Source organism: Crotalus tigris, unplaced genomic scaffold (assembly GCF_016545835.1).
Source record: "Crotalus tigris isolate CLP2741 ecotype Arizona unplaced genomic scaffold, ASM1654583v1 scf7180000017601.7605149639:7615979, whole genome shotgun sequence".
Lineage (NCBI taxonomy): Eukaryota > Metazoa > Chordata > Lepidosauria > Squamata > Viperidae > Crotalus > Crotalus tigris.
Genome location: NW_024096505.1, coordinates 2,695,800 through 2,721,012, shown reverse-complemented (window position 1 = coordinate 2,721,012; position 25,213 = coordinate 2,695,800). Strand labels below are relative to the sequence as shown.

The 25,213-nt window shown below is 37.9% G+C and overlaps 1 protein-coding gene across 3 annotated transcripts in view; it reads right to left on the bottom strand.

Annotated features, from left to right (window-relative positions):
- Nucleotides 1-25,213, bottom strand: part of DSCAM (DS cell adhesion molecule) — a 351,016-nt gene that overhangs the window by 260,110 nt on the left and 65,693 nt on the right. For all 3 annotated transcript variants that reach the window (XR_005559860.1, XM_039369292.1, XM_039369305.1), the window contains exon 3: nt 22,977-23,123. Coding sequence is in view for 2 of the 3 variants with exons in the window: in XM_039369292.1 (XP_039225226.1) it covers nt 22,977-23,123 (147 nt within the window). In the remaining variant the exon portion in view is untranslated. The remainder of the gene's footprint in view (nt 1-22,976; nt 23,124-25,213) is intronic.

The window sequence follows — 25,213 nt, the reverse complement described above, 5'->3', positions numbered from 1 at the left end:
TCTTCCAGGTTCTGAAGAGAGATTAGCAATCCTATAGATTTTTATGCTTTTCAATTTATATATGCTCATCAACTTTTCCATCAGACCACATTTTTCCATTCCTTCCCACCCACTTGCTATGTTTAACTGCCAAAGAGCCTATGGCAACTATGGTTCTACTAGAGATGGCTTTAAATTTTTTACATAGTTTGGTCCATGTTGATGAAGTGCCATTGAGGACTACTCGTTGAGACAGTCAAAATCATATCATCTACAAATAGATTTAAAAGTTATGTCTTACCTTCTATTTTCATTCCAGAAATGTAATTATTAGATCTAATTCTCATTGCCAATGCTTTTATACCTTAGATGAATAGTAAAAGTGACAAGAGGCAATCCTGCTTGGTACCTCTTGAAATTGTGATGGGATCTGAATCATAATTGTTAAAGTCTTATCTGGACTTTAATTGATCCATAAATATTTTCAATAGTCTTATGAAAAGTAACTGTGAGAGGGACCTTGGAGTCCTAGTGGACGATCACTTGATTATGAGCCAACAGTGTGCAGCAGCAACCAAAAAAGCTCATACAATCCTGGGTTGTATAAAGAGAGGCATAGAATCAAGATCACGCAAAGTATTATTACTGCTTTATAAAACTCTAGTAAGACCACACCTGGAATATTGCAGCGACTTTTGGTCACCTTATCACAAAAAAGATGTTGAGAGTTTGGAAAAAATTCAGAGAAGAGCAACTAAGATGACCAAAGGCCTGGAGATTAAAACATACAAAGAACGGCTACGGGACTTGGGTTTGGCTAATCTAAAGAAAAGAAGAAATAGGAGAGACATGATAGCAGTGTTCCAGTATTTGAGGGGCTGCCATAAGGCAGAGGGGCCAGTTTGTTCACCAAAGCAACAGAGGGAAGGATGAGAAACAACAGTTGGAAACTGATCAAAGAGAGAAGCAACCTGGAATTAAGGAGAAATTTCCTGACAGTGAGGACAATCAACCAATGGAACAGCCTACCCCCAGAAATCGTGGGCGCTCCATCACTGGAGATTTTTAAGAAGAGACTGGTCATTCACCTGTCTGAGATTGTATAGGTTCTCTTGCTTGAGTAGGGGGCTGGACTAGAAGACCTCCAAGGTCCCTTCCAGCTCTATTCTATTCTAATGCTTCTTATTTAGCCAGATATACAGTATTAAGGAGTTATAGGAATTTGCAGAGCTGTCAAGATTGTCAGTTAATTATCATAAATTGCATCTAGGCCACCTCCATGGTGGCTCCCTCCCTTTGGAACATTAGCCCCTTGAAGAATAGACTGGCCCCCACTTCAACACTCTTTTGCAGGGCCCGGAAGACCTACTTTTACCAACACGCCTGGGGAACTCAGAGTGGGATGGATCCTATGAAGAGGCTTTCTGATTGACTGTTGTTGCCAGACAGAGTGGAGGTTTATTGTTTTTACTATTTGTATATTGGATTTTTATTTTTCTAAGCTGCCCAAAGTCACCGTGAGTGAGTGGGCGACCATAAAATTCAGATATACTGTGTAGATAGATAGATAGATAGATAGATAGATAGATAGATAGATAGATAGATAGATAGATAGATAGATAGACAGATAGACAGACAGACAGACAGACAACCAATGCCATTTATGTCCCATGCCCAGGCCTGAATTTACATGGAAAGGAATCTACATCATCTATGTCTAGGTTACTCTATAATTGCTTCTCCAACCACTCTCCCCACAACCTTCCTCCAAAAGGGATCAGAGTGTGCACCATAGTCTTTTTCAATGTTGCAGGTATCATCCTATTGCATAGAGAGATTATTGACAACCTCCTGTATCCAGCCATCATGCTCTCCCTGACCCATTCCTGAGGATGAGTAGAGAGTCAAACTAGAGATCACCTCTCCACTTCATTAGTCCATAGGCCAAGAGAAGTCCGCATCAACATAGAAAGAGGCTGACAGGGAGAAAGAGCTGCTGCGGCAAATCTTCCGAGGCAGCAGCAGACAGCCACTCAGGCTCGCCTCTCTCAGCCTGCTGTGGGAGGCTGGAGTTGAGGCTTCTGGCTCGCTCTGGGAGGGGTGCTCAGAAAAGAGAGGATGAGAAGCAGAAAGTGGGAGAACGGACATCTTCCACCTCTCTGGGGTTCTTTCGCTGGGAGGGCAAGGAAGCAGCAGTTCTGCTCTGCAGGAGGTGGGAGCAGGCGGCCTCTCCTTCAAGCTTTGCCAAGTAACTCCAGGAGCGAAGAGAGGTCTGAGTCCCCGGAATGTCAACTTTGTGAAAGAGGGAGCCAGTGGTGGGATTAAAATAAAACGTGGGGGGGGAGGAGGTTGAGGAAACCCAGCAAACGCCTCTATCAGAGGGCGAGCAAGAAAGGCAAGATTGGGGAGAGGAAGAAAGCTTTCGGGGCTTGCCCAGCAGGCAGCTACTCCCCGCTCTCAGAAATCGCCATGGCAGGAAGGAACTGCAAGAAGCAACCAGGATTGGAGGAGCAGGTCAACACTGCCAAAGAGGAGGAAGGAAAGGAAAAGTGGGGGTCTTTAAATAGTCACACCCACTTTCCCCCCTTTTTTTCCAGACATCCAGATGTGTGTGGGTGTCAGGTTTGGAAGCCTCCGTTTAAGTCTGTGCATGTGCACAGACATAGGCTGACTCCTCCTCATCTCCTGCCCTTGCTGCATATCCTGTGGAGATGCATTTGCATCTCTGTGTCTCTCTCTGCCACTCAAAGCCATCCCGCAGCTCGATCCTTGAAGCTGTTTCAATTGGGCATTGCCAAGCGTCCCCATGGAAGTCAATGGACAGCATGACTGAGATAGGCAGTGGCCCCAACTCTGATCCGGGGAAACGAAAGCAGAGCAGCGCTGCCTATCTCAGTCATGTGGAAGAACAGCCGTGTAAACAGCACCAGATGGCGCCGCCACTGCCAGAGAAGAGCAAGGTCAGGGAGACGTGTGGCTGGCTCGGCTGTCCAGGGACGGGCCAAGAAGCGATGTCCCCACCGGCCGCCAACCCCGCTAGGACTGCCGCCCGGACCGGCTTGGGGAGACATGGGCTGGCTTAGCTGCCCAAGGAGCGATGCTGGTGCCGGCAACCGCCCTATCCTGGACTGTTGCCCGGGGGGGGCAGCAGCAGGAAGAAGGAGAGGAGGAGGGTGAGGAAGATACCACTGCCGCCCCAGTGGAACTCTGTGCTGCCCGGGCTACCCTACCCCCATCCAATGTAGCCTCTGCCAACTCCTCCGCCGGCCTGGCTGCTCCCCCCAGGCACCCCTCTTGCCCCAGCACCCGCCCAAGCCGCCCAGGAGCAGAAGGATGAAGAAGGAGAGGAGGAGGGTGAGAAAACCGCTGCAGCCGAGACTCCATGCTGCCTGGCCTTACCCTCCGCCCATCCGATGTACCCATGGTGGGCCATGGTGGGGGCTGGTGCCACAAGGGCTGCTGGCCCTGGCTGCAATGCTGTGGCTGCTCTGCTTGACCAGCCCCTCCTCTGGCATGGCTGCTCCCCCGGGCACCCCTCTTGCCCCGGCACCTGCCCAAGCCGCCTGGGGGCCAGCAAGAAGAAGAAGGGGAGGAGGAGGATGAGGAAGCCACTGCCGCCACCCCAACCAGGACTCCGCGCTGCCTGGCCATGCCCTCCGCCCATCCAATGTAGCCACAGCAGGCCGTGGTGGGGGCTGGTGCCACGTGGGCCGCTGGCTCTGGCCGCAATGCTGCGGCTGCTTTGCTTGACCAGCCCCTCCACTGGCCCGACTGCTCCCCTCTGGGCACCCCTCTTGCCCTGGCACCCACCCAAGCCACCCGGGGGCCAGCAGGAGGAAGAAGGGGAGGAGGAGGATGAGGAAACCTCTGCCTCTGCCCCAGCCAGGACTCCGCAATGCCTGGCCTCGCCCTCCGCCCATCCGATGCAGCCGCAGCAGGGGCTGGTGCCGCGCGGACCGCTGGCCCTGGCCGCAATGCTGTAGCTGCTCTGCCTGACCGGCCCCTGCCAGCCCCTCCGCCGGCCCGGCTGCCCCCCCGGTGTCCCTCTTGCCGCAGCGCCTGCCCGAGCCACCCGTGAGGCAGCAGGAGGAAGAAGGGAAGGAGGAGGGCAAGGAAGCCGCCGCCAGTGCTGAGCCCAGGAGGAGGCTCTTGTCTCCTACCATTGCTGCATCACCCTCTTCCTTCCTGGCAGCCGAGATTCCGGCGCACCTTCCCAGCCAGTGGGGCCAACAGTCGCGCTGCCTAGGGATCGCAGGGGCTGCTCTCCCTTGGGCCGTGGCTTGCAGGAGGGCTGGCCCGCTCAGTGGAGCCTCCGGTGGGCCACTCCCAGCAGGGATCCCGGGGCTTCCCTGCGCGGCTCCATGGCCATGTGCGCGTTGGCCACGCTTCTCCCAGGGGGTGGGGCACCCAGGCACAGAGCCAATCAGGAGCCCTGCGAGGGGGAAGTCCGCATGAGAGAGAGAGAGAGAAAAAAGGGAAGTGCAAGTGCCTCTCTGTCTCTCTCTCTCTGCAAATGGCAAAAGAGGCTCCAGAGCCACAGGTGATGGCTCAAAAAGCCGTATGCGGGTCCGGGGCCGCATGCGGCTCCAGAGCCGCAGATTGCCGACCCGTGGTTTAGTGGAAAATGATATACCAGTGGAAAAACAGTAGAAGCATAGCATAAGAAGTTCAACAGATATTAAATATGTTACTTTAATATCTATTTTCACATATACATGCAACTTATTTTTAATTAGTAAAAATCAGAGACTAAAATTAAATCATGTAGGAAAATGTTTAACCAATTCATTATCAAGCCTAAATGTGCACTGTAATATTATTTTTTGGAAAAAGTCCACTAAACTACATCAATTGCATCATTTTTTTCTCACTGGATAAATTTTAGTTGGAGATACAGAAAACCAGATTTGAAAACTTAAATTCAGATTATTTCATGTTGCCATTTCTAATTTCAATTTCCCATTTCCTCCCCTTCCTTTTATACATAGATTTTGTTCTGTCTAGCTGCATTTCAGTTGTTTCAAGAATCAATTCAGTGTGTATTCTCATTTTTTTAAAATTAATCATCATTATTACCTAAATTCATCTGTGTCTTAAAAGCTGGTTACAAGCACTTTATTTTAATATTTTTCAGGTGGAGAAGACTGAATCAAAATGCATTCTTATGTGTAAGATGGGCCCATCAATCTCATCTTACCAGCTTAAGAGACCAGCACTTTTCTTTCTTTGTTTGTCTTAAGCTATCACTAGCAGCACCATCACAAAATCATGCCAGTCTCAGCCCCAGGGCAGCTAATTGGGATGTTAAATACAGTCTTTCTGACTCCCTATCCTAGAGGGGGTAAGGAAATTCAGGAATGACGTGTTCAATTACAATTAAGCCTGACACATGCACACAGCCTGCCTGACCTTCACTAGGCTCTTTGATATTATTAAAAGCAGCCTAGGTCAAAGACAGAGGAAATGTTTAAAAGGGAAAACGGCAGGGTCTAAATTAAATTTAACAATGGTATTCCTCAGCACCACTCCTCATGCACCCAGCACTACCACAAACCAAAAGAAACTCCCTTCTGTTGACACTGAAAAAAACCATTATGCTATTATTAAGCATAAAGGGATATTACTTTACATACTGCATCAGCTGAATGCAGAGAATGGTACTTCCTCAACTCTGAAGCAGTTCCACAAAATACCATTCTGAATATGTGCATCTGTGTGTAGTGTATGCCTGTGTGTGTACATAATGTGCAAATGTGTTTGTACATGTGTGTCTGCTGTATGTTATCATGAATACAGAAATTCAGTAGTAGTTGTAATTCTTTCCACAACATTATATCTATATTGTATGAAGACCCTTAGAATATAATAATATATCTATTGTATCGGCAAAAGGAGAGATCAGAAGTAGAGCCTGCTTTACTGGCTTAGTTCAGAGAAACCCATCTCTTTCAAATGTTAACCATCAGAAGAACCTCACAACATCAATAACTAATGCCTTATGGTGCTTGTTTTATCTTTCCTACTGGAAGTGGGGGGGGGATGCAGGGAGGGAGAATGAAAAAGAGAGCACATGAGTAGGTGTATAATTGCTTTTAGATGCCCAGCAGGCACAGACTGATTTGGTGTTACTGGTTGTCTATATGTGACTTTTTTTATTTTCAAGTGAAGTCTAAGGCAAAAATACTTTAATTAAGTATATAATGTTTTGTAACACATCCTCTTCTCACTTTCCTTAAAAGATATAGATTTACAGATTTTTAAATCACATTTATAAAGGAACTACAAATTTCCCAATTATTTGTACTAAGTATATGCAGTCCTGCCTATACAAACAGGTTGTGTCTCTGCATTCCTATGACTAAATCAGCTATATTGCTGGCCTGGATAGCCAAATTTTCTTGGTTATATCTTTGTGCAGTGGCAGTGCTCCAATTTGTTAAAAAAAAAAAAAACCTCCTTTCCCAGGATTCAAGCAGATTGTAACAAAAACTTTGTAACACAGGAACAGCATAAAATATATACTGGGTTATTACCAGTATTTAATTGATTTTATTCTACTCTAAACAATTCTATGCATGAGCATCTTTCAAAGATAATCTGCCAAAGATTAAAAATTAATAAATATCCAGTTTGTAGTTCTTGAGAATCAACATCATGTAACTGCTGAGCAAAAGTGACATCTAAGATATCACAAATGAAAAGAGACAGAAATTTATCACCAAACCTAACCACAGGATATTGTGGGAATTCTACAGGAAACTTCATATTCATGAAGCTTAATTATACTGAAATTGCCAATCTGTAAATACAGCTACATTCTAGTTCTGATTTCAAGAATAAAACATGAACAAAGATAATATGGTTCCCAAGAGAAGCTTCACAAAGATACGCAGGGAGGAAAAAAAACAGGGAGGGAAGAAAGGAACAGCAGAAATTCAGAGATGCTGCATTTATCCCAATGACATAGAATCACCACTGCAGAAAGAATTCAGTTTGCAAAGGAGGAGAATTTCTGAAGTGCCAATAGGGCCTGGAGGGAATAATCAGCTTACTGTATTACAGAAAAGAATATTTATAAAACAACAATATTTAATAAAACTGCTAATCAGAGATCCACAATTTTACACTAGGATGATGGCAATGGATCAGTCCCAAGTGCCTTGTAAAAATATTTTTTAAGAAACTAAATAAGCGTATCACAGTAAAGAATTTCACTGTAAAACTCTCACCCGTGTTGATATTAGTCATGGGGCAGATATGCAGAAGGAAGCAAGAAAATACTCAGGCCTCAACTTATACTCATAAGAACACAGGCGTCAAACTCGATCACGTCACGTGACGTATCTTGATGTTTTTTGCCTTTGTGGAGCAGGGGTGGGCGAGGCCTGTGCGTGACGCATCTGGCCTGTGGGCTGCCAGTTTGACACCCCTGTATAAGAATTTGAGGATTTAAAAAAATCTACATCTGCTCAGAGACACAGGCATAGCCTTTGAAATAGGTGAAGTTTAAGTTCAATATATCATCCCTTTATGACATTAATACTGCTGTCACATTACATGATAGTTACAGGCTTGATTGTAGCTTGGGCAACAGTGACAATATACCTTTAAAAAAGAAAAATTCCCTATTCAACCATTTACGTATGCTCCTCTTATTTTATTTATTTGTATCCTGGCTTTATTGTTTATTAATTATTTTATTATTTATATTACTAAGGAAGTCAGCCATGATGCCTTTTGGGCATTTGTACTCTGGAGTTTGAATTTGTCTTTAATGTCTTCTGTTCTAATAAAAGGTGAATGAGAAAGATTTTTGGGGTAGCTATGAACAAGAACATTGCAGGGATCAATGTTACATATCCTACAGTACTATTTAACAAAAAACATTGCTCTTGCAGTATGGAAATTCAATCATATTGATATATGCTACATGTAGGACAGATGTTCCAGTTTCATTTGGGGGGAGATCTCTTTATTACCTAAATTTTCATTGCATATTTTTGTTCCCCAAAAATACAGGAGAAAAATTTAATAATAATAATAATAATAACAACAACAACAACAACAACAACAACCCACGAAAATAACATTAAGAGTCTGGATGCGGAAGATTACTACAAATACTTGGGTATCCTTCAAGCTGACAACATCAAGCACACTGAAATCAAGAAAAAGATTAGAGGTGAATACATCAAGAGAGTGAGGAAGATCTTAAAGTCCAAACTCAATGGAGGAAATACCATAAAGGCAATCAACACCTGTGAAATCCCAGTCATTAGGTACACAGCTGGAATAGTGGATTGGACTCAAGCAGAACTGAAAGCAATGGATAGGAAGACCAGAAAAATAATGACAATGAATCATGCCCTTCATCCACGCAGTGACATTGACAGACTTTATCTACCAAGGAAAATAGGTGGGCATAGAATGCTACAAGTACATCAGATGGTTGAAGAAGAAAAAATGGCTTTGGAAGAATATCTGAAGAACAATGATGAAGATGCACTGAAATTAGTATATCAGGAAGGCTTACTGACTACTGGAGAGACCAAACTGGCCTACAAGAAAGACGAAATGAAGAACAGAATAGAGGCATGGGAAGACAAAGCCCTACATGGCCAATACATGAAAAAAATAGCTGGGAAAGCAGATAATAATAAAACCTGGCAATGGCTAAGAGCAGGAAAATTGAAGAAAGAGACCGAGGGACTAATTCTGGCTGCACAAGACCAAGCCTTAAGGACAAATGCATATAAAGTCAAAATTGAGAAGACAGCAACAGACATAAGTGCCGCCTATGCAAAGAAGCTGAAGAAACAGTGGACCACCTGGTAAGCTGTTGCAAGAAGATTGCACAGACTGACTACAAGCAGCGGCATGACAAAGTAGCAACAATGGTGCATTGGAAGATCTGCAAAAATATCATTTGCCTGTAAGCAAAAACTGGTGGGATCATAAAATAGAGAAAGTCATAGAAAATGATACAATTAAACTGCTCTGGGACTTCAGAATTCAAACAGACAAGCACCTGCAACATAACACCCCAGACTTAACAACTGTCAATAAGAAAGACAAAAAAGTCTGGATAGTGGACGTTGCAGTGCCTGGAGACAGCAGAATAGACGAGAAAGAACTGGAGAAGATAACAAAATACAAAGATCTACAAATAGAAATAGAAAGACTGTGGCAAAAGCAAGCAAGGGTAATACCAATAGTAATAGGCTCCTTGGGTGCAATCCCAAAACAACTGGAGCACCACTTGAACACCATTGGCATTGACAAATTCGCTATTAGTCAATTGCAAAAGGTGGCCTTACTAGGAACTGCTTCCATCCTGCGACAATACCTGTAATACCATCAAACATCCACATCTGCCTATCCCAGGTCCTATGTAAGGACTCGATAGGTAGACAAAATGCCAAATCCAGTCTGAACATCTGGCTGACTGTGCGATGATCCATAATAATAATAATAATACAGTATTTTATTGTTTTTCATGCCCAATAATAGAAAGTCATGAAACCATTAACTTTGCCCTGTTTTCTACACCTAGGCTACATTTATTCCAAAATTAGAAATATTTTAACACACTAGAATGTTGTGATACAGTTCTGTTGTGTTCTGTATTGAAACCAAGATCAGACAGCTCTAGTATTTTCTTTTCAGTAATCTTCAGACATAGGAATCCAAGCATAGTTTTTTAAAAAAAAAAAAAAATACATCTATCCTACCTATCATTAAAGCTGGGGCTGCTTAATCACTTTCTGCAGGATGGTAAGGGAAAAAGCTACACTCCACTCCAAAAAAAGTTGCTTAGTATTAGAAAACAATCTCTGTGGAATTTGTGTATGGACCATGTTTTATACAACACAGATCATAATACAAGATCAATTCAAGTTAACATTAATAGTGATTCTAAGTCTATTTGTTCTAGCAGATAACAGACATTCTAAATAAAGAACTCCTTTCATTCCCATATGAATAAAATATACAGTTTCATATAAGTATGCTATAATCATCTAAACAGGAATAGGAAACATCTACAGATCTCATTAGATGTTACTGAAGTCCAATCAGCTTAAACCGAATAATCAATAGTGACTATCCAATCATTATGTAAATCACTACCTGATTTACAATCATAAATTTTTTGGCATAAATCTATTGAACACCAGACTTAATAAATTACTGTAAGGAAACAATGAAAATGCTTGTTTAAAATGGAAGGCATTTATCAGCATATGCAATGAAATACTTTATCAATGTAACAGCTATAGTGCTTTCTATTTTTCAGTTGTTTTTTCTATAACCAAATTGCAGATTTACATCTTCTACAAATGGCAAATACTATGGATTACTTTCATATTATTATTATGCTTTATTGCATAGTATCTGTTCAAATGTCTAGTTGTTGATTACAATTATTATATTCAGATTTTTAGGATAAAAACTGCTTAGAATTAATTTAATGATTATTTCATCTGAAGAATCAGTGTAAACGACTTTATATTGTATTTGGAAGAAAGGGAAGACTGCCATAAGGCCAATGATATATCTTACTTGCTCACTGAGTCCTACTAAACGTAACCAGAATTTCTCATTTCCACTGAATTAAAACAACTGAAGCCTAGATGATTTGCATGTAGCAATTTAACTACACATTTGTTCAAGCTATTCCTCTTAAATACCGTTAATGCTATTTTTGCATCCTTAATGGAAGACTATTTAACCAAATATACAGGCATTTTTCACTTTGAGTGGGTAGGCAAAGAAGACACTATGGTGTTGCTGATGAGATAATGAGTGCTTGCTTAAAGCTGGTTGGTATGGCCAATTTGCTTCTTTTTAGATATATTACTCTCAATAATGCTGATTTCTATAGTTTTCTAGTGCTTCAAATGCTTTTTAAATATGTTAGCAAAATCATCACAAGATCTCATAATGGACAGAGAATAATATGGGCAACAACATCTGATATATAGTTCAAATACATCAGAGGTCTTTGAAAGACTGCAGAATGGGACCACATGTCTTCTATATTTGTGCAACTGAAGCTGTATGTCCAGTTCAATCAACATAAGTCACAACTACTAGAATACCATTATGTGTTTATTCAGCAATCGAAACTCTTATAGTATCTGCTGGGATAAGTGCAATAACATGATTTCTATTAGTGGCTTATAGTATAGATTTAAATGAGCTAAAAATGGGAAAGATGAAATAGGGGTATATTAGACACAGTGGTGGGATTCAAATATGTGAACAACCGGTTCTTTATATGGATGCCACTTCCAGAAGTCCATTCTGGGCCTGGGCAACAAAAAATTAGCTACCGGTTCTGACGAACTGGTGCGAACCACCTGAATCCCACCACTGATTAGACTGTACAATACATGGCATGGAAACATGAGATTGGAAGATAGAGTCCTCCAAAATATCCCCAGTAAATAGGAGAGATAAAAACACATACTTAAAACAGAAAGAATATGAGAAACAATTCAGCAAGAACACAGAAACAAAGAGATCCCCCCCCCACGTGCAATTTTATCGTCTCCTCTTCTAACACTTATGCCAGAGTATTTTGGTATTAGTAGGAAAGAGAAAAAAGCTCTAATTTCTCTTATGGCCAAGTTACATGCTCTAGATCTACTTTTTTCCTTTTCTATACTTTTGTTCCTTTTGTGTATTTTTTTATTTCTATATTTTTGTAGTCTATATTTCTTTTTATTCTTTCTATACATAATTCTCAATAAAATTATTTGGAGAAAAAAATAATACATTGGTTTTGTTATTATTCTGAGGCTCTGTACCAGAGCTAATAAAAGGTGTTAATTCTGGTTTTCTTCTAGTTTTAATGATGTACATTAAAGTGTCATCATATGCATACCTAGGCATAATTTCAAAAAATTATAAGAAATGTGTATACTTAATATTACATATATTAACAGCAGCAAGAATTACATTTGCTCAATCCCGGAAAAATGAAGAAATACCATCTGAAGAAGACATAATTAAGCAAAATTTGGACTGTGCAGAAATGGATAGGCTTACATTGAAAATGAAGTGGGAAGCAAGATTCAGAATACTTTCAGACATGGGAAATTTTTTATAAATGGTTAGAAAAATGGAATAAAGGCTAGGAATGGAAATTGTATTACTATTACCTTTAAAGCCCTTCATGGCATAGGGCCAGGTTACTTACAGGACCGCATTCTGCCGCACAGCTCCCAGAGACCGGTGAGGTCCCATAGATTGGGCCTCCTTCAGGTCCCGTCGGCCAGACAATGTCGGCTGGCGGGCCCTCGGGGAAGGGCCTTTTCTGTGGTGGCTCCGACCTGGTGGAATCAACTTCCCCCCCGAGGTTCGAACTACTCCCACCCTGCCGGCCTTTAAGAAGGCCGTTAAAACTCTCCTGTTCCGGCAGGCCTGGGGCTGATGTCCCCGGGGGGCCGGGATATGATCGGACTCATGGTATGACTGTTTTATTTTATTGTTTTATCATTGTTTTAACTTTGTATGCCGCCCTGAGTCCTTTGGGATTGGGCGGCATATAAATATTTGAAAATTAATTAATTAATTAATTAATTAATTAATTAATTAATGTTAAATACATAAACCTAGACAATGTGTTGCTTATTAAATACTAAAGATTGTTACTGTAAAAAATAATAAAATATACATTAAAAAGTGTAATCATATACACATCAAAAATCAGATTAGTGCATAAAATGTGTTTAATCCCATTACATATCCAAAATATCCCCAAAGAATTACATGAAAATCTAAATATTGATTACTACAACCCAAAAACTAACATATAAGTAAAAAGGTCTCAGTTATTTCCATTTTCTATTTGTCAGAAGAGTCTCTTTTTTGTGGTAGGGATTGGGGAGGAATGCTCAATAAAGCTATCTTTATTTATGTATTTATTATTTATTTATTCAACTTATATAGTGGACCCTCTCAAGCAAATGATTCTGGGTAGCAAGCAAAACTAGAGCAATTAAAAACAGTACCAAATAAATATATGCAGGAGCAAAGAATATTATAACGATTGTCAGTAAAGCTAAGAAACAGGGTCCTTAACACATTCAAGGCCCCACACCCAGACATATAGCCAGGTTTTTAAAGCCTTACAAGAGATCAACAGAGTCAGATCTTTATCCGTAGGAAGGCATCAGTGTGTGCATAATTCTATGGAGTCAGTTACCACAATTTCAGTCTCTAGCTTTGTAATTCAAAACTCAACAGTTCAAACACTTTCTTTGAATTCAAGTGTCTTTTCTAAAGCTTGCTGGCAACGGCTGGCAACACCTTTCAGAAAAACAAGTTAGAAAAACAAACATGTTTGCATGCTCTCTTTCATACATATGCACACATGGTTTGCAGCTGTAACTGGAAAGAAAATAATGCACTCCAAACATTTCTCACCTGAATCACATAATCCCTGAACTAATAGCCCTGACCTTCTAGAAGTAGCACATCACTATCTGTTTTCAAAAGTACACAGATTAATAAATGAAAATGAATATAAATTCAGAGTGAAAGCTGACATCAAGATCTAAGGATTCTAAGCCATTCCCAATTTAGAATATAATCAGATTTTATTCCTGGGTGAAGAACTAAAAATGACCTCCTTTTAGCTAAACATAATAATTTTCAGCATGTGAAAAATACAAAATATTTAATGGGAAAAAAATACTATGGTGTACTTTCTACCCTTCCACCACCCTCATCATTTGACAGAAAGCAGTGACTAGATTGCACCTAACCGAAGAGTTCTCATACTCATAGTATTAAATTTACAGCAAAGCAATGCTAAACTGGGGTTACAGTTTTCCTTATTGCTTTAAACTCCTATTATTTAAATAGGAGTAAAGCCTTTATTTAACCCGTGGAAAAGAGATGTGTGTATGCATGCACATGCATGTGCACATACACAGACACACACGGGATCCATTCAAATAGTTGTGTTTCATGGCGAATAGACTTTTCATATCCCCAAGATCATAAAGTCTCATACGAAAACACTGAAATCTTGTATTTGTGCTATCAGAAAATTTTAGCCACTGGGAAAAAAAATCTGCATTTGAAGTTTCTTGAACAACATTTAAGAGAGAGTTGGGGGCTCAGTACTAGTAAGGCACCACACTGTTGTCCTTGCTTCAAAGAAGGTCTTATATGTATAAACATTTGACTGCATAGATGCCCTGGGTAATATAATATTATTTTTTGCATGGACAATATTTCTTGCCTTAGAATTAGCTGCAGTTCATCCATCAAACCTACCAAGAAGAAAGCATTTCTTGATTTTAAGACTTTTAGATTTTCAAATAGCTACCATTTATGATTACTATGTATGCTTAGAGAGCAGGCATTCTTCAATCTGAATAGCAAGGGACTAGATTGTGTCGCCCTACTACAAGATCTAGCAGAGGGAACAGCAACCAGGCAAAAAAGCTAGGTCAACACAAATGCACAGGTGTAGATTTTTGTGGGGTTTTTTATGTCACATAGTAGGGGTCAAATCTCACACTCCACTGCACTTCCACAGAAGTGCTCAATTAGATGCTAGGACAGTAGCTCACCTGAGACCAATGATGGAGCCATAAATATTTAACTCTAGTGCAACAAAGCATGAATTGCTTCACTCCAATTTACTGCACAGAATGCCCTATTATCTACAGAATTTAGCTAGAAATCCTGCATTTCTGCATTAATTCACAGCTATTATACAGACATAAAAGGCATAAAAAACAGGAAAACATATTTTTCCATGTCTACCTCTTCTTCTAGCTGGTTCCTTGTTTGATGTAAATTTTAAATGAACACAAAAGACCAAATGACCACACTAAAATCTAAAGGAATAACAAAGCAGTATCAGAATCAGAAAGCAAACCTTAGCAGAAATTGAAAAAGTGATAGGTACCACTCCTGTAGATACCTACATACTTCATTTCATGCACCTATAATTCCCTTTGTCAGCTACATGATTAATTCAAAGAATGATTGGGTTTTTTTTTCCTTTGCTCATTCCCGCTGACCTGCTTTTGCTGACAGGTCTGTACAGATCACACTCGTCCATCAGCTAAAATGTTGGTATCATATTTGTGTCTGCAGAATGTTAGTGCCTGATAAAAAGAAAAAGGAAGGAAGGAAGGAAGGAAGGAAGGAAGGAAGGAAGGAAGGAAGGAAGGAAGGAAGGAAGGTTTTGGAAATTACTGAATTATGGATGGAGTGTACAAGCATATCCAAATATACACATATGAAAGAGGGAGTATTCCATTTTAAGCAAGGAAAACTGCTGAAAAATGACACACTGTTGTAACAGCATATTTGAATAGTCTCATGAGATGGAGCTGGGCAATTATGTATTTGGCTATAGGGCATATTGAATCAAAATTCCCCAGATGTTTTAAGTTCACAAGCAGGAGTCACACTGAATTACACTAGTCACCACTACCTATGGTTGGTAGGGATGGGTAAAAATGCATTTATTATTTATTCATCAAATTTACCAGCAATTTGCAACTCCAGGCAGCTTACAACAATTTACACACAAACAGAAGATCAAAAAAGGTAAGAAACTAACTTTAAAAATCTATGTCAGGGAAGCAATAAAAACCATAGAAAGAAACAGTATCATAACTCACCCTGCTCCAGACTCCTGGCAAGCCAGGTTTTTAAGTACACAACTGTATACTCACTGAATACTGTTCCAAAAGCATGGATGTCTGCAGAGAATTCCTATCTATGCCACATTGCATACACGTTGCATACACGTTGCTTCTAGAAAAACACAACCCTGTCACAACCTGCAGCTGGAGAAACTCTGTAATCAGAAGTTTCTTGAATCCAAAGCCACAGACTTTCCACTCAACAGGATAGAACCTCAATAATACTGCTGTTGGATAAAGATTTAAAACTGAGTATCATCTGCATAAGCTGTTTGCCTGTGCCAATTAATGAATTAATCCAATGGCCTCATGTTAAATGTTAAATAGGAGAAAATGTTAAGCCCTGAGGTATTTCATAAAGGAGAGACCTAATTTTTTCCCTTTACCAGCACTAACTGGAACTGACATAAGAAGAAACAGTTCAACATTTTATTCTCCATTCCCAAACTCCAGAGTTGTCCATGAGCAATACAATTACAATTATTGTTGTAATTATAATTTTTATAAAATACCCACGAAAAGGCTTGAACTGCAGTTTGGCAAGATTTAGAGGGGCATGGTCGTTTATCCTTGACTACAGGAATTGCAGTCCAAAGACATTGGAAAAGACTGGTAGATTTGGAAAGGCTTAGCAAACATAGTTTTTCCCCCCCCACCCAACTACCATTTATAATAAAACTTACTTAAAATGTCATAAAATCTACAACTGAATCACAAACAAGGACTGAAGGTTTATTATGAAATCACTAAAAAAAACTAATGCTACTTCAGTTTTTTTTCCCCTGTATCCAGTTTTTCAGCATTTTCTACACATTTTCCTCAAAGGAATCATCAAGAATAATTTTAAAAACCCTGTATTTTGTAACTTTGCATTCGTATTTGGATGGCTGGATCAAGTCCATTATAAATCCCAAGAGACTGGGTTTTGATGGATTACTTACTCTAGCAATTTGAATTTGAAACACAAAAGCAATGATAGCAATAATTACTTCTCCTGGCAAAAGTGTTGTATATGTATTGTACAATGTGGTTAACTATTGTAAAAGAGAGCATAACTGTTCTGAACCTGTGTGGTTTAACAAATTTGAATATGGCCATTTACACTCCAGAGACTTTGTGTATACTGTATGTGTTTATGTGTATGTGTGTGTATATACCCACACATCAGTGAAAGCAATACTTTTTAAATGAATAGTCACTTCTTAAATGTGATTAAAAGCTTAAATTAAATAAAAGGTTAATATTTATTAGATACTGTAGGAGTTGGCTAGTACTCATTCAGCTGATCTGTGGCAAAGCTAAGTACCAATTCCAAATTGTTGTCAACACATCTCTAACTGAGACTATTAGACAACTTTTATGACCACAGAAAGATCCAGGCAATTAATATCTTGTGTTAACAAATTTCAGCTATTAGCTGACAGTTGATGCCCAACTGACTACAATTTCATGATGATCCAAAGCACGAGAGAGAAGAGTGGCATTAAAAGAAATAATAAGATGGCATGTTTGGGTGCTATTTAAAATATTTGACATGCCTTTAAAAAAATCTGAACCTATTAAAGTTTCTACTTCCAAACTAACAATACATTTCCTCTCTCTCCATTCCTATTCTTTATTTGGTCTTCATTTTGGTCATGCACCAACATTTTGCCTTCACTGTCTGCTGAAGTGCCTAACACACCCTGGGAAGTGATAGTCTCCTAAGGGAATGTGAATTGTTTGCTAGTTGCTCATTCATTCTTTCATTCCATGGCGTTCATAATAAATAAACACCTTTTTACTTTCCTACCCTCCTTTTATTTATTCACTGAATATTACAAGCAGTTTTGCTAGTAGAATAAGAGTGAAATACTAAGCAACATATGATGATTAGTGGCCCAGAGCAGATATACAAGTTCTGAACAGTAAAACCAGCTAAGTCAGCAGTTGTGGTTAATAAATACCATAATTGCTTCCCAAACTAATAAATCACATTGTTCAATAGATTTCCCTCCTGAATAATGCAGTTAAATCTTTCTCTCCCTTCCTCACCATCATTACTTAATGTTCGTTATCTATCTGAAATAATTACTCCAAGTAATATAGTCCATGGCATTTTGGTACATCACAATGAAGAGTGAGTAAAATTGAGCAAACACAGCAATGCAAAATATAGCATTATTATTAGCACTTTATTATTATATGTGGTATTTATTTGTGCCATGATTGAAAAGAGAGGAAAAAAATCCAAAAATGCTAAGCCCTGTATTAGTCTTGATATAAAGTCTTCATTCTTAGACTGAGTTTCTAAATGTATTTAGTAACTTAATGCTGCCCTTTGCTGTTCATTGAATTGCACTTAAGATTGGATTCCTGAAACCACAACCATGGTCACAGGGTCTGCTTTAATGACACCATACTTTTGAAAATGTGATCTATGGAAACAACACTAAGGTAATGTTTTGCCTCGCCTTTGTTCCCATCTAACATGGCACTTCTCTTACATCCAAAGAAAGCCATTTGTGTTTGAAGTTGTTGCTTAATTAGAAACCCACAATATTCACAATCATACTTGAAATCTATATCTGTTTGCAGTCACATAAAGGCATTTTGGACAAGAAATTCTAAGTTCATTTAGATTCTTCCATGTTCCAATAAAAGGCAATGCTGGTCTCTTTATTTTAGTTACCTGTTGCTGTTTTCAGATATCTTCATGTGGAATTTTATTTTGGAGTACCATGATTTGATTTGGTCAACTGTCTTCCTTACTAGGAAATGCTCTATTCATTTTATAGTGGTATGTGTATAGGTATCTTTAAATATAGTCAGTGAAAATGAAACAAATGGATTTGTTATATTCATTAGAAAACTCCAGTTGTCTGAAGTTCATCTATGAAACACATCAGGATATCAACCGGACTATGTTTTACATAATATGTGGAATGACCACTGCTTATTTACAAACATGATTTGTAGCTATACAGTTTAAAATACTTAAAAGCATTTGTTTTACATGTTTTCCCACCAAATGAATAAATACAGTATGGGAATTTTCTAATCTGTGAAAGTTACAGGATATTAGATTATCAAGCACTACATTTATCTGGGCTCAACATTTCTGGAAATGTTCCTGCTACATTACAAGCAAAACTCCAATTTTTATACCTAAAAAAGATAAAAATGGAGACCATGAAGTTAAGTCTGGATTTTTAAAAAATCAGCTAATCAAATAGGGAATGTATACAGAGAATACATTCTTTGAGATACAAGGCATTTTTTCTGCCAATATAAGATGGTTAAAAAAAAAGAAACAAAATGATATCTACCAATCCTATAATTTTTCCAAAGTTCATGAGTATTGACATGAAGTATATTTTTAAATACCTATTTGGAGAATAATCATTCTAAACAAATTTAATTTTAATTAAATGTAAACATAAATGAAATACATCAAGTTTAATTTTTGTCCCCAGCTGAATTTCCTAATTTTTTTAATGCAGCCCTTAGCATTTTAACTCAAATGTCAAGTGCATCCCTTAGCAGTAAAAAGATATGTGTACCTGCTCTTGACTCTTCCTAGAAAACTGTTAATAATGTTCAATGTTCAATCAATGCCTGATTAATTAACAAAAGAAAACTTAAGACTCCAGGTTCAATTAGTGTTCATAATTCTTAGCAAATGGCCAAATTATTATTGCATTGATTGCTGCTAGAATTTAGCCCTTTTTTCTTGTTGCATCGCAGGCAGTACATTTATAATGTGACTGCCTTTCTGATGTACAATAATATCATGGCTACCATAAAACTACATTTTCCTTGATGGGAATCTGGTATATTTCATGTAATACTGTGTTTTCCCAAAACTAAGGCCTATCCTGAAAATAAGCCCTAGCTTGATTTTTGGGGGTGGGCCTAATATAAACCCTACCCCCCAAATAAGCCCTAGTTTTGGGGTGAGGCACACACCTAAAAATCAAGCTAGGGCACAGGTGGGGGTGTGGAGCTGCCCCATGCACCCCGCACCCACTTACCTGGCAGCCAGGCCTCTCTTCACTGGCCCACTTCTTCTGCAGTGTCTTCTGCAGCCAGGCCTGCATTTCTCAGTCAGAGACCTTTCTGGAAGGCCACTGCAGCCAAGAACCAAGCTATGGATTGAATCCATAGAATCCATTGAATCCATAGCTCGGTTCTCAACTGCAGAGGCCTTCCAGAAAGGCCTAACTGCGAAATGCAGGCCGGAATGTCGCTGCAGAATGAAGCTGCTCCTTCGGCCACAGAAGAAGTGGACCAGCTGGGTGGGGCTGTCGGTGCCGGAGGTGAGTATAAAAGACATTCCCCGAAAATAAGACCTGGTGCCTCTTTTGGAGGCAAAAAATAATAAGACCTGGTCTTATTTTTAGGAAAACATGGGTACTTAATTCAAACCACACTGAGTCTGAATTACCATGTGATACCATAAAACATGCTCAGTCCTGGAGTTCTGAAGTCACACTATTTCTATCCTAGATATCTGATAGGCATATAGTTCTAGATTCTGGTTTCAAGGAATGTAGAACGAAAAGGGAGAAACCTTGGAGAATTGGTATTTCTACTTCATCCAAATTAGCACATGAATAATTCAGGATGAATGAACAACAGGGAAAAAATATAAAAATTGAAGCTTTCATTAGGGTAGGATTTAATACTTAAACTCCTGGGCCATGAGGTTCACCTCAAAATAAAAACTAGCATTACAGAAATAAGACAAGCAGATTATATAAGATGCAAAACCACTGGCTGTTACCAATTGTAACAAATACAAATTCTTAATGCACACCTTTTTTTGAAAAGGTCTGTTATATCACTATAAATATTTAATGCATTTTGGACGCAGATTTTAGCAAGACTATGGTATATTTTTTTGCCATCAAGTGTCATGTTTCAGCAGAGCTTTTTTTCTCATAGAATGCCCAGAACGGAGTTCTGGCACCTTTTTTGAATGGAACCTTGTAGGGCAGGCAAGGCGGGTTGTAGGATATGTGTGAGTTCTGGCACCTTTTTTTTTTTTTTAGAAAAAAAGCACTGTGTTTCAGTAAACGAAGCAATTATATTATTTACAATATGACATAATTATTTATAGATAGCCACCAATCTCACCAGAAGTGACTTGTTGGCATACAACAATCAAATAAAACCACAATATAAAAACAAACATATTAAAACAATCATTATAAAAATAAGGACAACCATTATTTAAAAGTTTTAAACAATCATTTAAAAAATGAAACTACAGAAACCACAAATTCTAGCAGTAATACCATATAGGGCTTTTTTTGTCATAGAACGTACCAGAACGGAGTTCCAGCACCTTTTTTCAATGGATTTTCCAGAGTTGCCTTGAACAAAATCCTAGTCTTTTAGATACACTAAAAATTGAAGGGTTTTTTTTTCAACTACAAAGGTAAACCTTGTAGGGTAGGCAAGGTGGATTGTATGACGTGTGTGAGTTCCAGCACCTTTTTTTTTTTTTTACAAAAAAGCACTGCATACAGGTATAAAGAAGTACACAATCATATTCATCATTAACAGCAGAGCCCCTTTAAAATATCTCCAGTTCCCTGGGAATACCAATTCAGATGACATAACCAAGTCTTGAGGGACTTCCTGAACATTAACAGGGATGGAGTGTGAAATGCAATATTCAGTCAAAGATCAGGAAAAATTGAAAATATACCACACAAAACTAAAATCAAATGGATAAGATAAAACAGGAGCATATCAAGCACTCTCTGTGATAAAAAAATAACATACACTATTATTACTGTTAATTAACTGTGTATTTGTAAATCTAAAATATTTCTATTACGTAAAAATATGTATTACCTAAAAGAAGATAGTTAACATGTAAGTAACCTGAAATGACAAATAAAAAGTTTATTTCTGTGACCAGTTATTTTCAACACAGCAACACAGAATCTAGCTACTGCATAATTGATAAAAGGATTTAATATTTTCCAGAAGATGGTTCACATAAAAATTGTCTGCTCTTTCTGGAAATTTATATACTAGGGCAGAATATAAGGAGATATAATATCCATGTAGAACTTACAAGTGAAATGTTTTTTATCTTGTCACCCACCACAAGGGCAGGGATCATAATATGAATAAAAACATCTGACTTATGGAGAAGAAATTATTTGAAATATGTATGCAAATATTTCCACATGTTACTTCTTAATGCAGTCATAGTAAAATTCCACTCACTTACAAATCTTATTTAAATCAAAGCAATTGCAAGTGATCAAATGTGGAATAGTATTCCAATTTTTTTCTTATATTGATTTTTTTAAAAAATATGAAACAAAAATCACAGCCTTATAAAGAAGAGGGTGACACTGAAATCCCAAACCTACTTAAAATTTAAACCAAGGGAAGACGCACTGAATTGCTTCATCCAGACTCTATCGTGGAATACCATTATTAAATTCACTTTTGTCACACGCGTTGTTACACAAGAATATGAACTGCTTGTTGTGATAGAGGGCATATTTGTGTATTTTAAGACTATAGGTAGTAATGATAGTTTATTGATTGATTAGTCTTACAACCATATCAAAAACATAAAACCAAAATAAAATACAGGACATAAGTTAGGAAAAAATAGGTAAAAGGAAAATACAGTAATAAAATGCAAATGCAGTAAATATAAAGAATCAGCAGTCAGGAAAATACATCACCTTTTTTGATATAATGGGTTCTTAGATCAATTGCATTAACTATAAATTTAGCAATTCCACTACAGATTAAGTAGTTCCTCCACTAACTGAGTTGGAAAGAACTGCATCATTATTTTAATCATGAGCAAAACGCCATTTCTATACTTTCCCACATTAGAAAATATCGGGAAAAGAGCTCCTTGTCATACATCAAGGAAACTAAACAAAGAAATATATTTAATAGTTACATCTGCACTATGACAAAGCAACATTTAAGAAACAGTTGACTATTTCCATCTCACCTACAACTATTTAGGCATTGATCACAGAATGGAAAAAAAAGTGATAAAAAAGTTGAAATCACAAAACGGGGAAAATATATTTCAATTGTTTTTTAAAGCAAACCCCCTTGTTGCAAAAAAACAAAAATGCTGTGGTAGAAGCACACCTGTTATATATTTTAAAGAATGCACAAGAATTAACTTCAAATATGCAAAATGACCCAATTCACCAAGTATTGAATGCCAAACCTGAACACATGAATGATTTAATAACATGATTAATTGCAATAGAAAAGAAAATCAACTGAAAAGAAATATATATATAGGAAAGAGGACAAGCTGAAGCAAAAGACTCTTCCTACCTGAGACAAGTGAGACTGTGTCTTTCTCCCATGAGACAACAGTGATGTAGGCCTCCACAGAGGAGGGGATAATGCACTTGAAGACCGCTACATTGCCTCTCATGGCTTTCTGGTCCTCCACACGGACTGTATATGGTTCCCGTAAAACTAAAACAGAGAACGGGAAGAAAGCCGAGTCACACAATAGATAAAGAGTACAGAAGATACAGCATCTGACTTAAGAAATCATAAACAAAACACACATTGTGTCCACCTGAAATGAATTGAATAGAAAAAGAAACAAATTAAGATCCTTTAGTTTTCCAAAGTCTTCCAGGCAATTTTGCCCAAGTCAAAAACTAACAAAGGAGTCATATTCCACTATAGTTCTCTTTTAATGGACCTTACAACATTAGAAACATTCAAGATAAAGAAAATTTGACAGATGAATTAAGATGGAACCATAGTGAAACTGAATATAGTGGGTTTTTTTTAAAAAAAGTTTGCCAGTTCTTTGTCATAAAAGTAGAATTTTGAAAAATGATGTATCCCATTAATGAATACAATATTCATTTTTTTCCTTACATAGTTATTCAGGGGTTCATTTTATCCCTTTTTATGCTTTTGGCTTCATGAATCCATTCAGAAATTTCTTCTAGAATTTGTAGATTGGACTTGATACCTAGTTATAACACTTAGATTTATTTTTATTTTTTAATTCACGGGAAGAATTCTGTGATGTTCTGGAAAATCCTGACTAAATGCTTAGAAACAGTAAGAGAATAGTGCTATTCTGAATTTTTGAAATGGATATCGAGAATTGGTGGTCAAACTCTCAAAGGTATCAGGCAAAACATATTGTTTATTAAGCAACATACAGTTTTCTGCAAACTGTATGACCCTGTTGAATCTATGTTGAATACCTTAGTGTCTTATTGTCCTTGAAAGACCAGACACCCGCATACAGACAGTTCCAACTTGTTCAAGTAAATTATGCTACTCTGTTCAAACATCATACCCCCCAATCTCACATGATAATGATGAAGATTAACAAAATTTGCCATCTGAATCCTTATAAAACAGTATAGACTACCCATGTTTTATTACTAAAGCAAGGCTGTTAAATGGGTATCAGATTGTAACATAGATGTCCCCAAAGATTTGTTTTAGTGAGTAAAAACAGACAAAGCAAAAGAGAAAGCTGTTAACAAAAATGAAGCTGTGATAATTATTATTATGGAAACTCATCCACAGACCCCAGGCATAAACATATTACTGGCATATTGGGACTCTCAATTCTTTCAACACACATAAAACCAACTAGTTTTATTTAATTTCATATTTGATTTTTAAATAATATTTAGATCTGGAAATAAAATACAAAAGTAACTTATTATTCTATTTACAAACAGAAGGAAAATATATAACACTGTACCATTTTAGAATGCAAATGGATAGAATACATGTGCTAAAAATGATGTTGCATATCTCCTGAACATTTTTTTAGATTTTCATCTTATACCTACCATGAATCATATAATTACTTTTTATACTTTATAAGCATATATTCTCATTTTTATATCTTTATACCTTTTTATATTAGTAACTTTTTCTAGCTTTTTACTTTATCTATTATATTTTTATGCTTCTTCCTAATGACTGCAACCATCCTTTAGGACAATAAAAATTGATTGGTTCCATATCTGCTGCATATCAACTAATCTGTCTGATTCAGTAATACAGTCCTTAATAATATTCTGAAGTAATGAAGTATCATAGAGTTGCAATTCTTTACATTTCTGAAAATTCAGATTAACTCGGGTATTTTTATTGCTTGTTTTTTTTCTCCTGTACTCTTACCTATTAAATAGATTTAAATTCCATCAAATGAATTTCCTATTCAATAATTTAAAATATTTAAAGAATGTCATGTAGTAGATAACTGTAATTATTATATAATCTTCTGAATCCTTAAAAACAGTTTAAATAGATAATATTAGTTGTATAGCGGCTTCACTTCTTTCTTGCTATTGTATAGCTGGTACAGTTGGTTCAAACAAAATATACCAGAACCCAAACTAAATAATTAATTCATGTACCTCAGCTTTTCAGAATTTGCATATAAAATACTTTAGTAGTAACAATGATAGCTAATTCCTTAGATAACATATGAACTATCTTTAACTACATAATTCCTTAATAAAATTATTATTAAGATCCCCATCATTATTGTTAATGCTACTGTAGCTCCACTCACT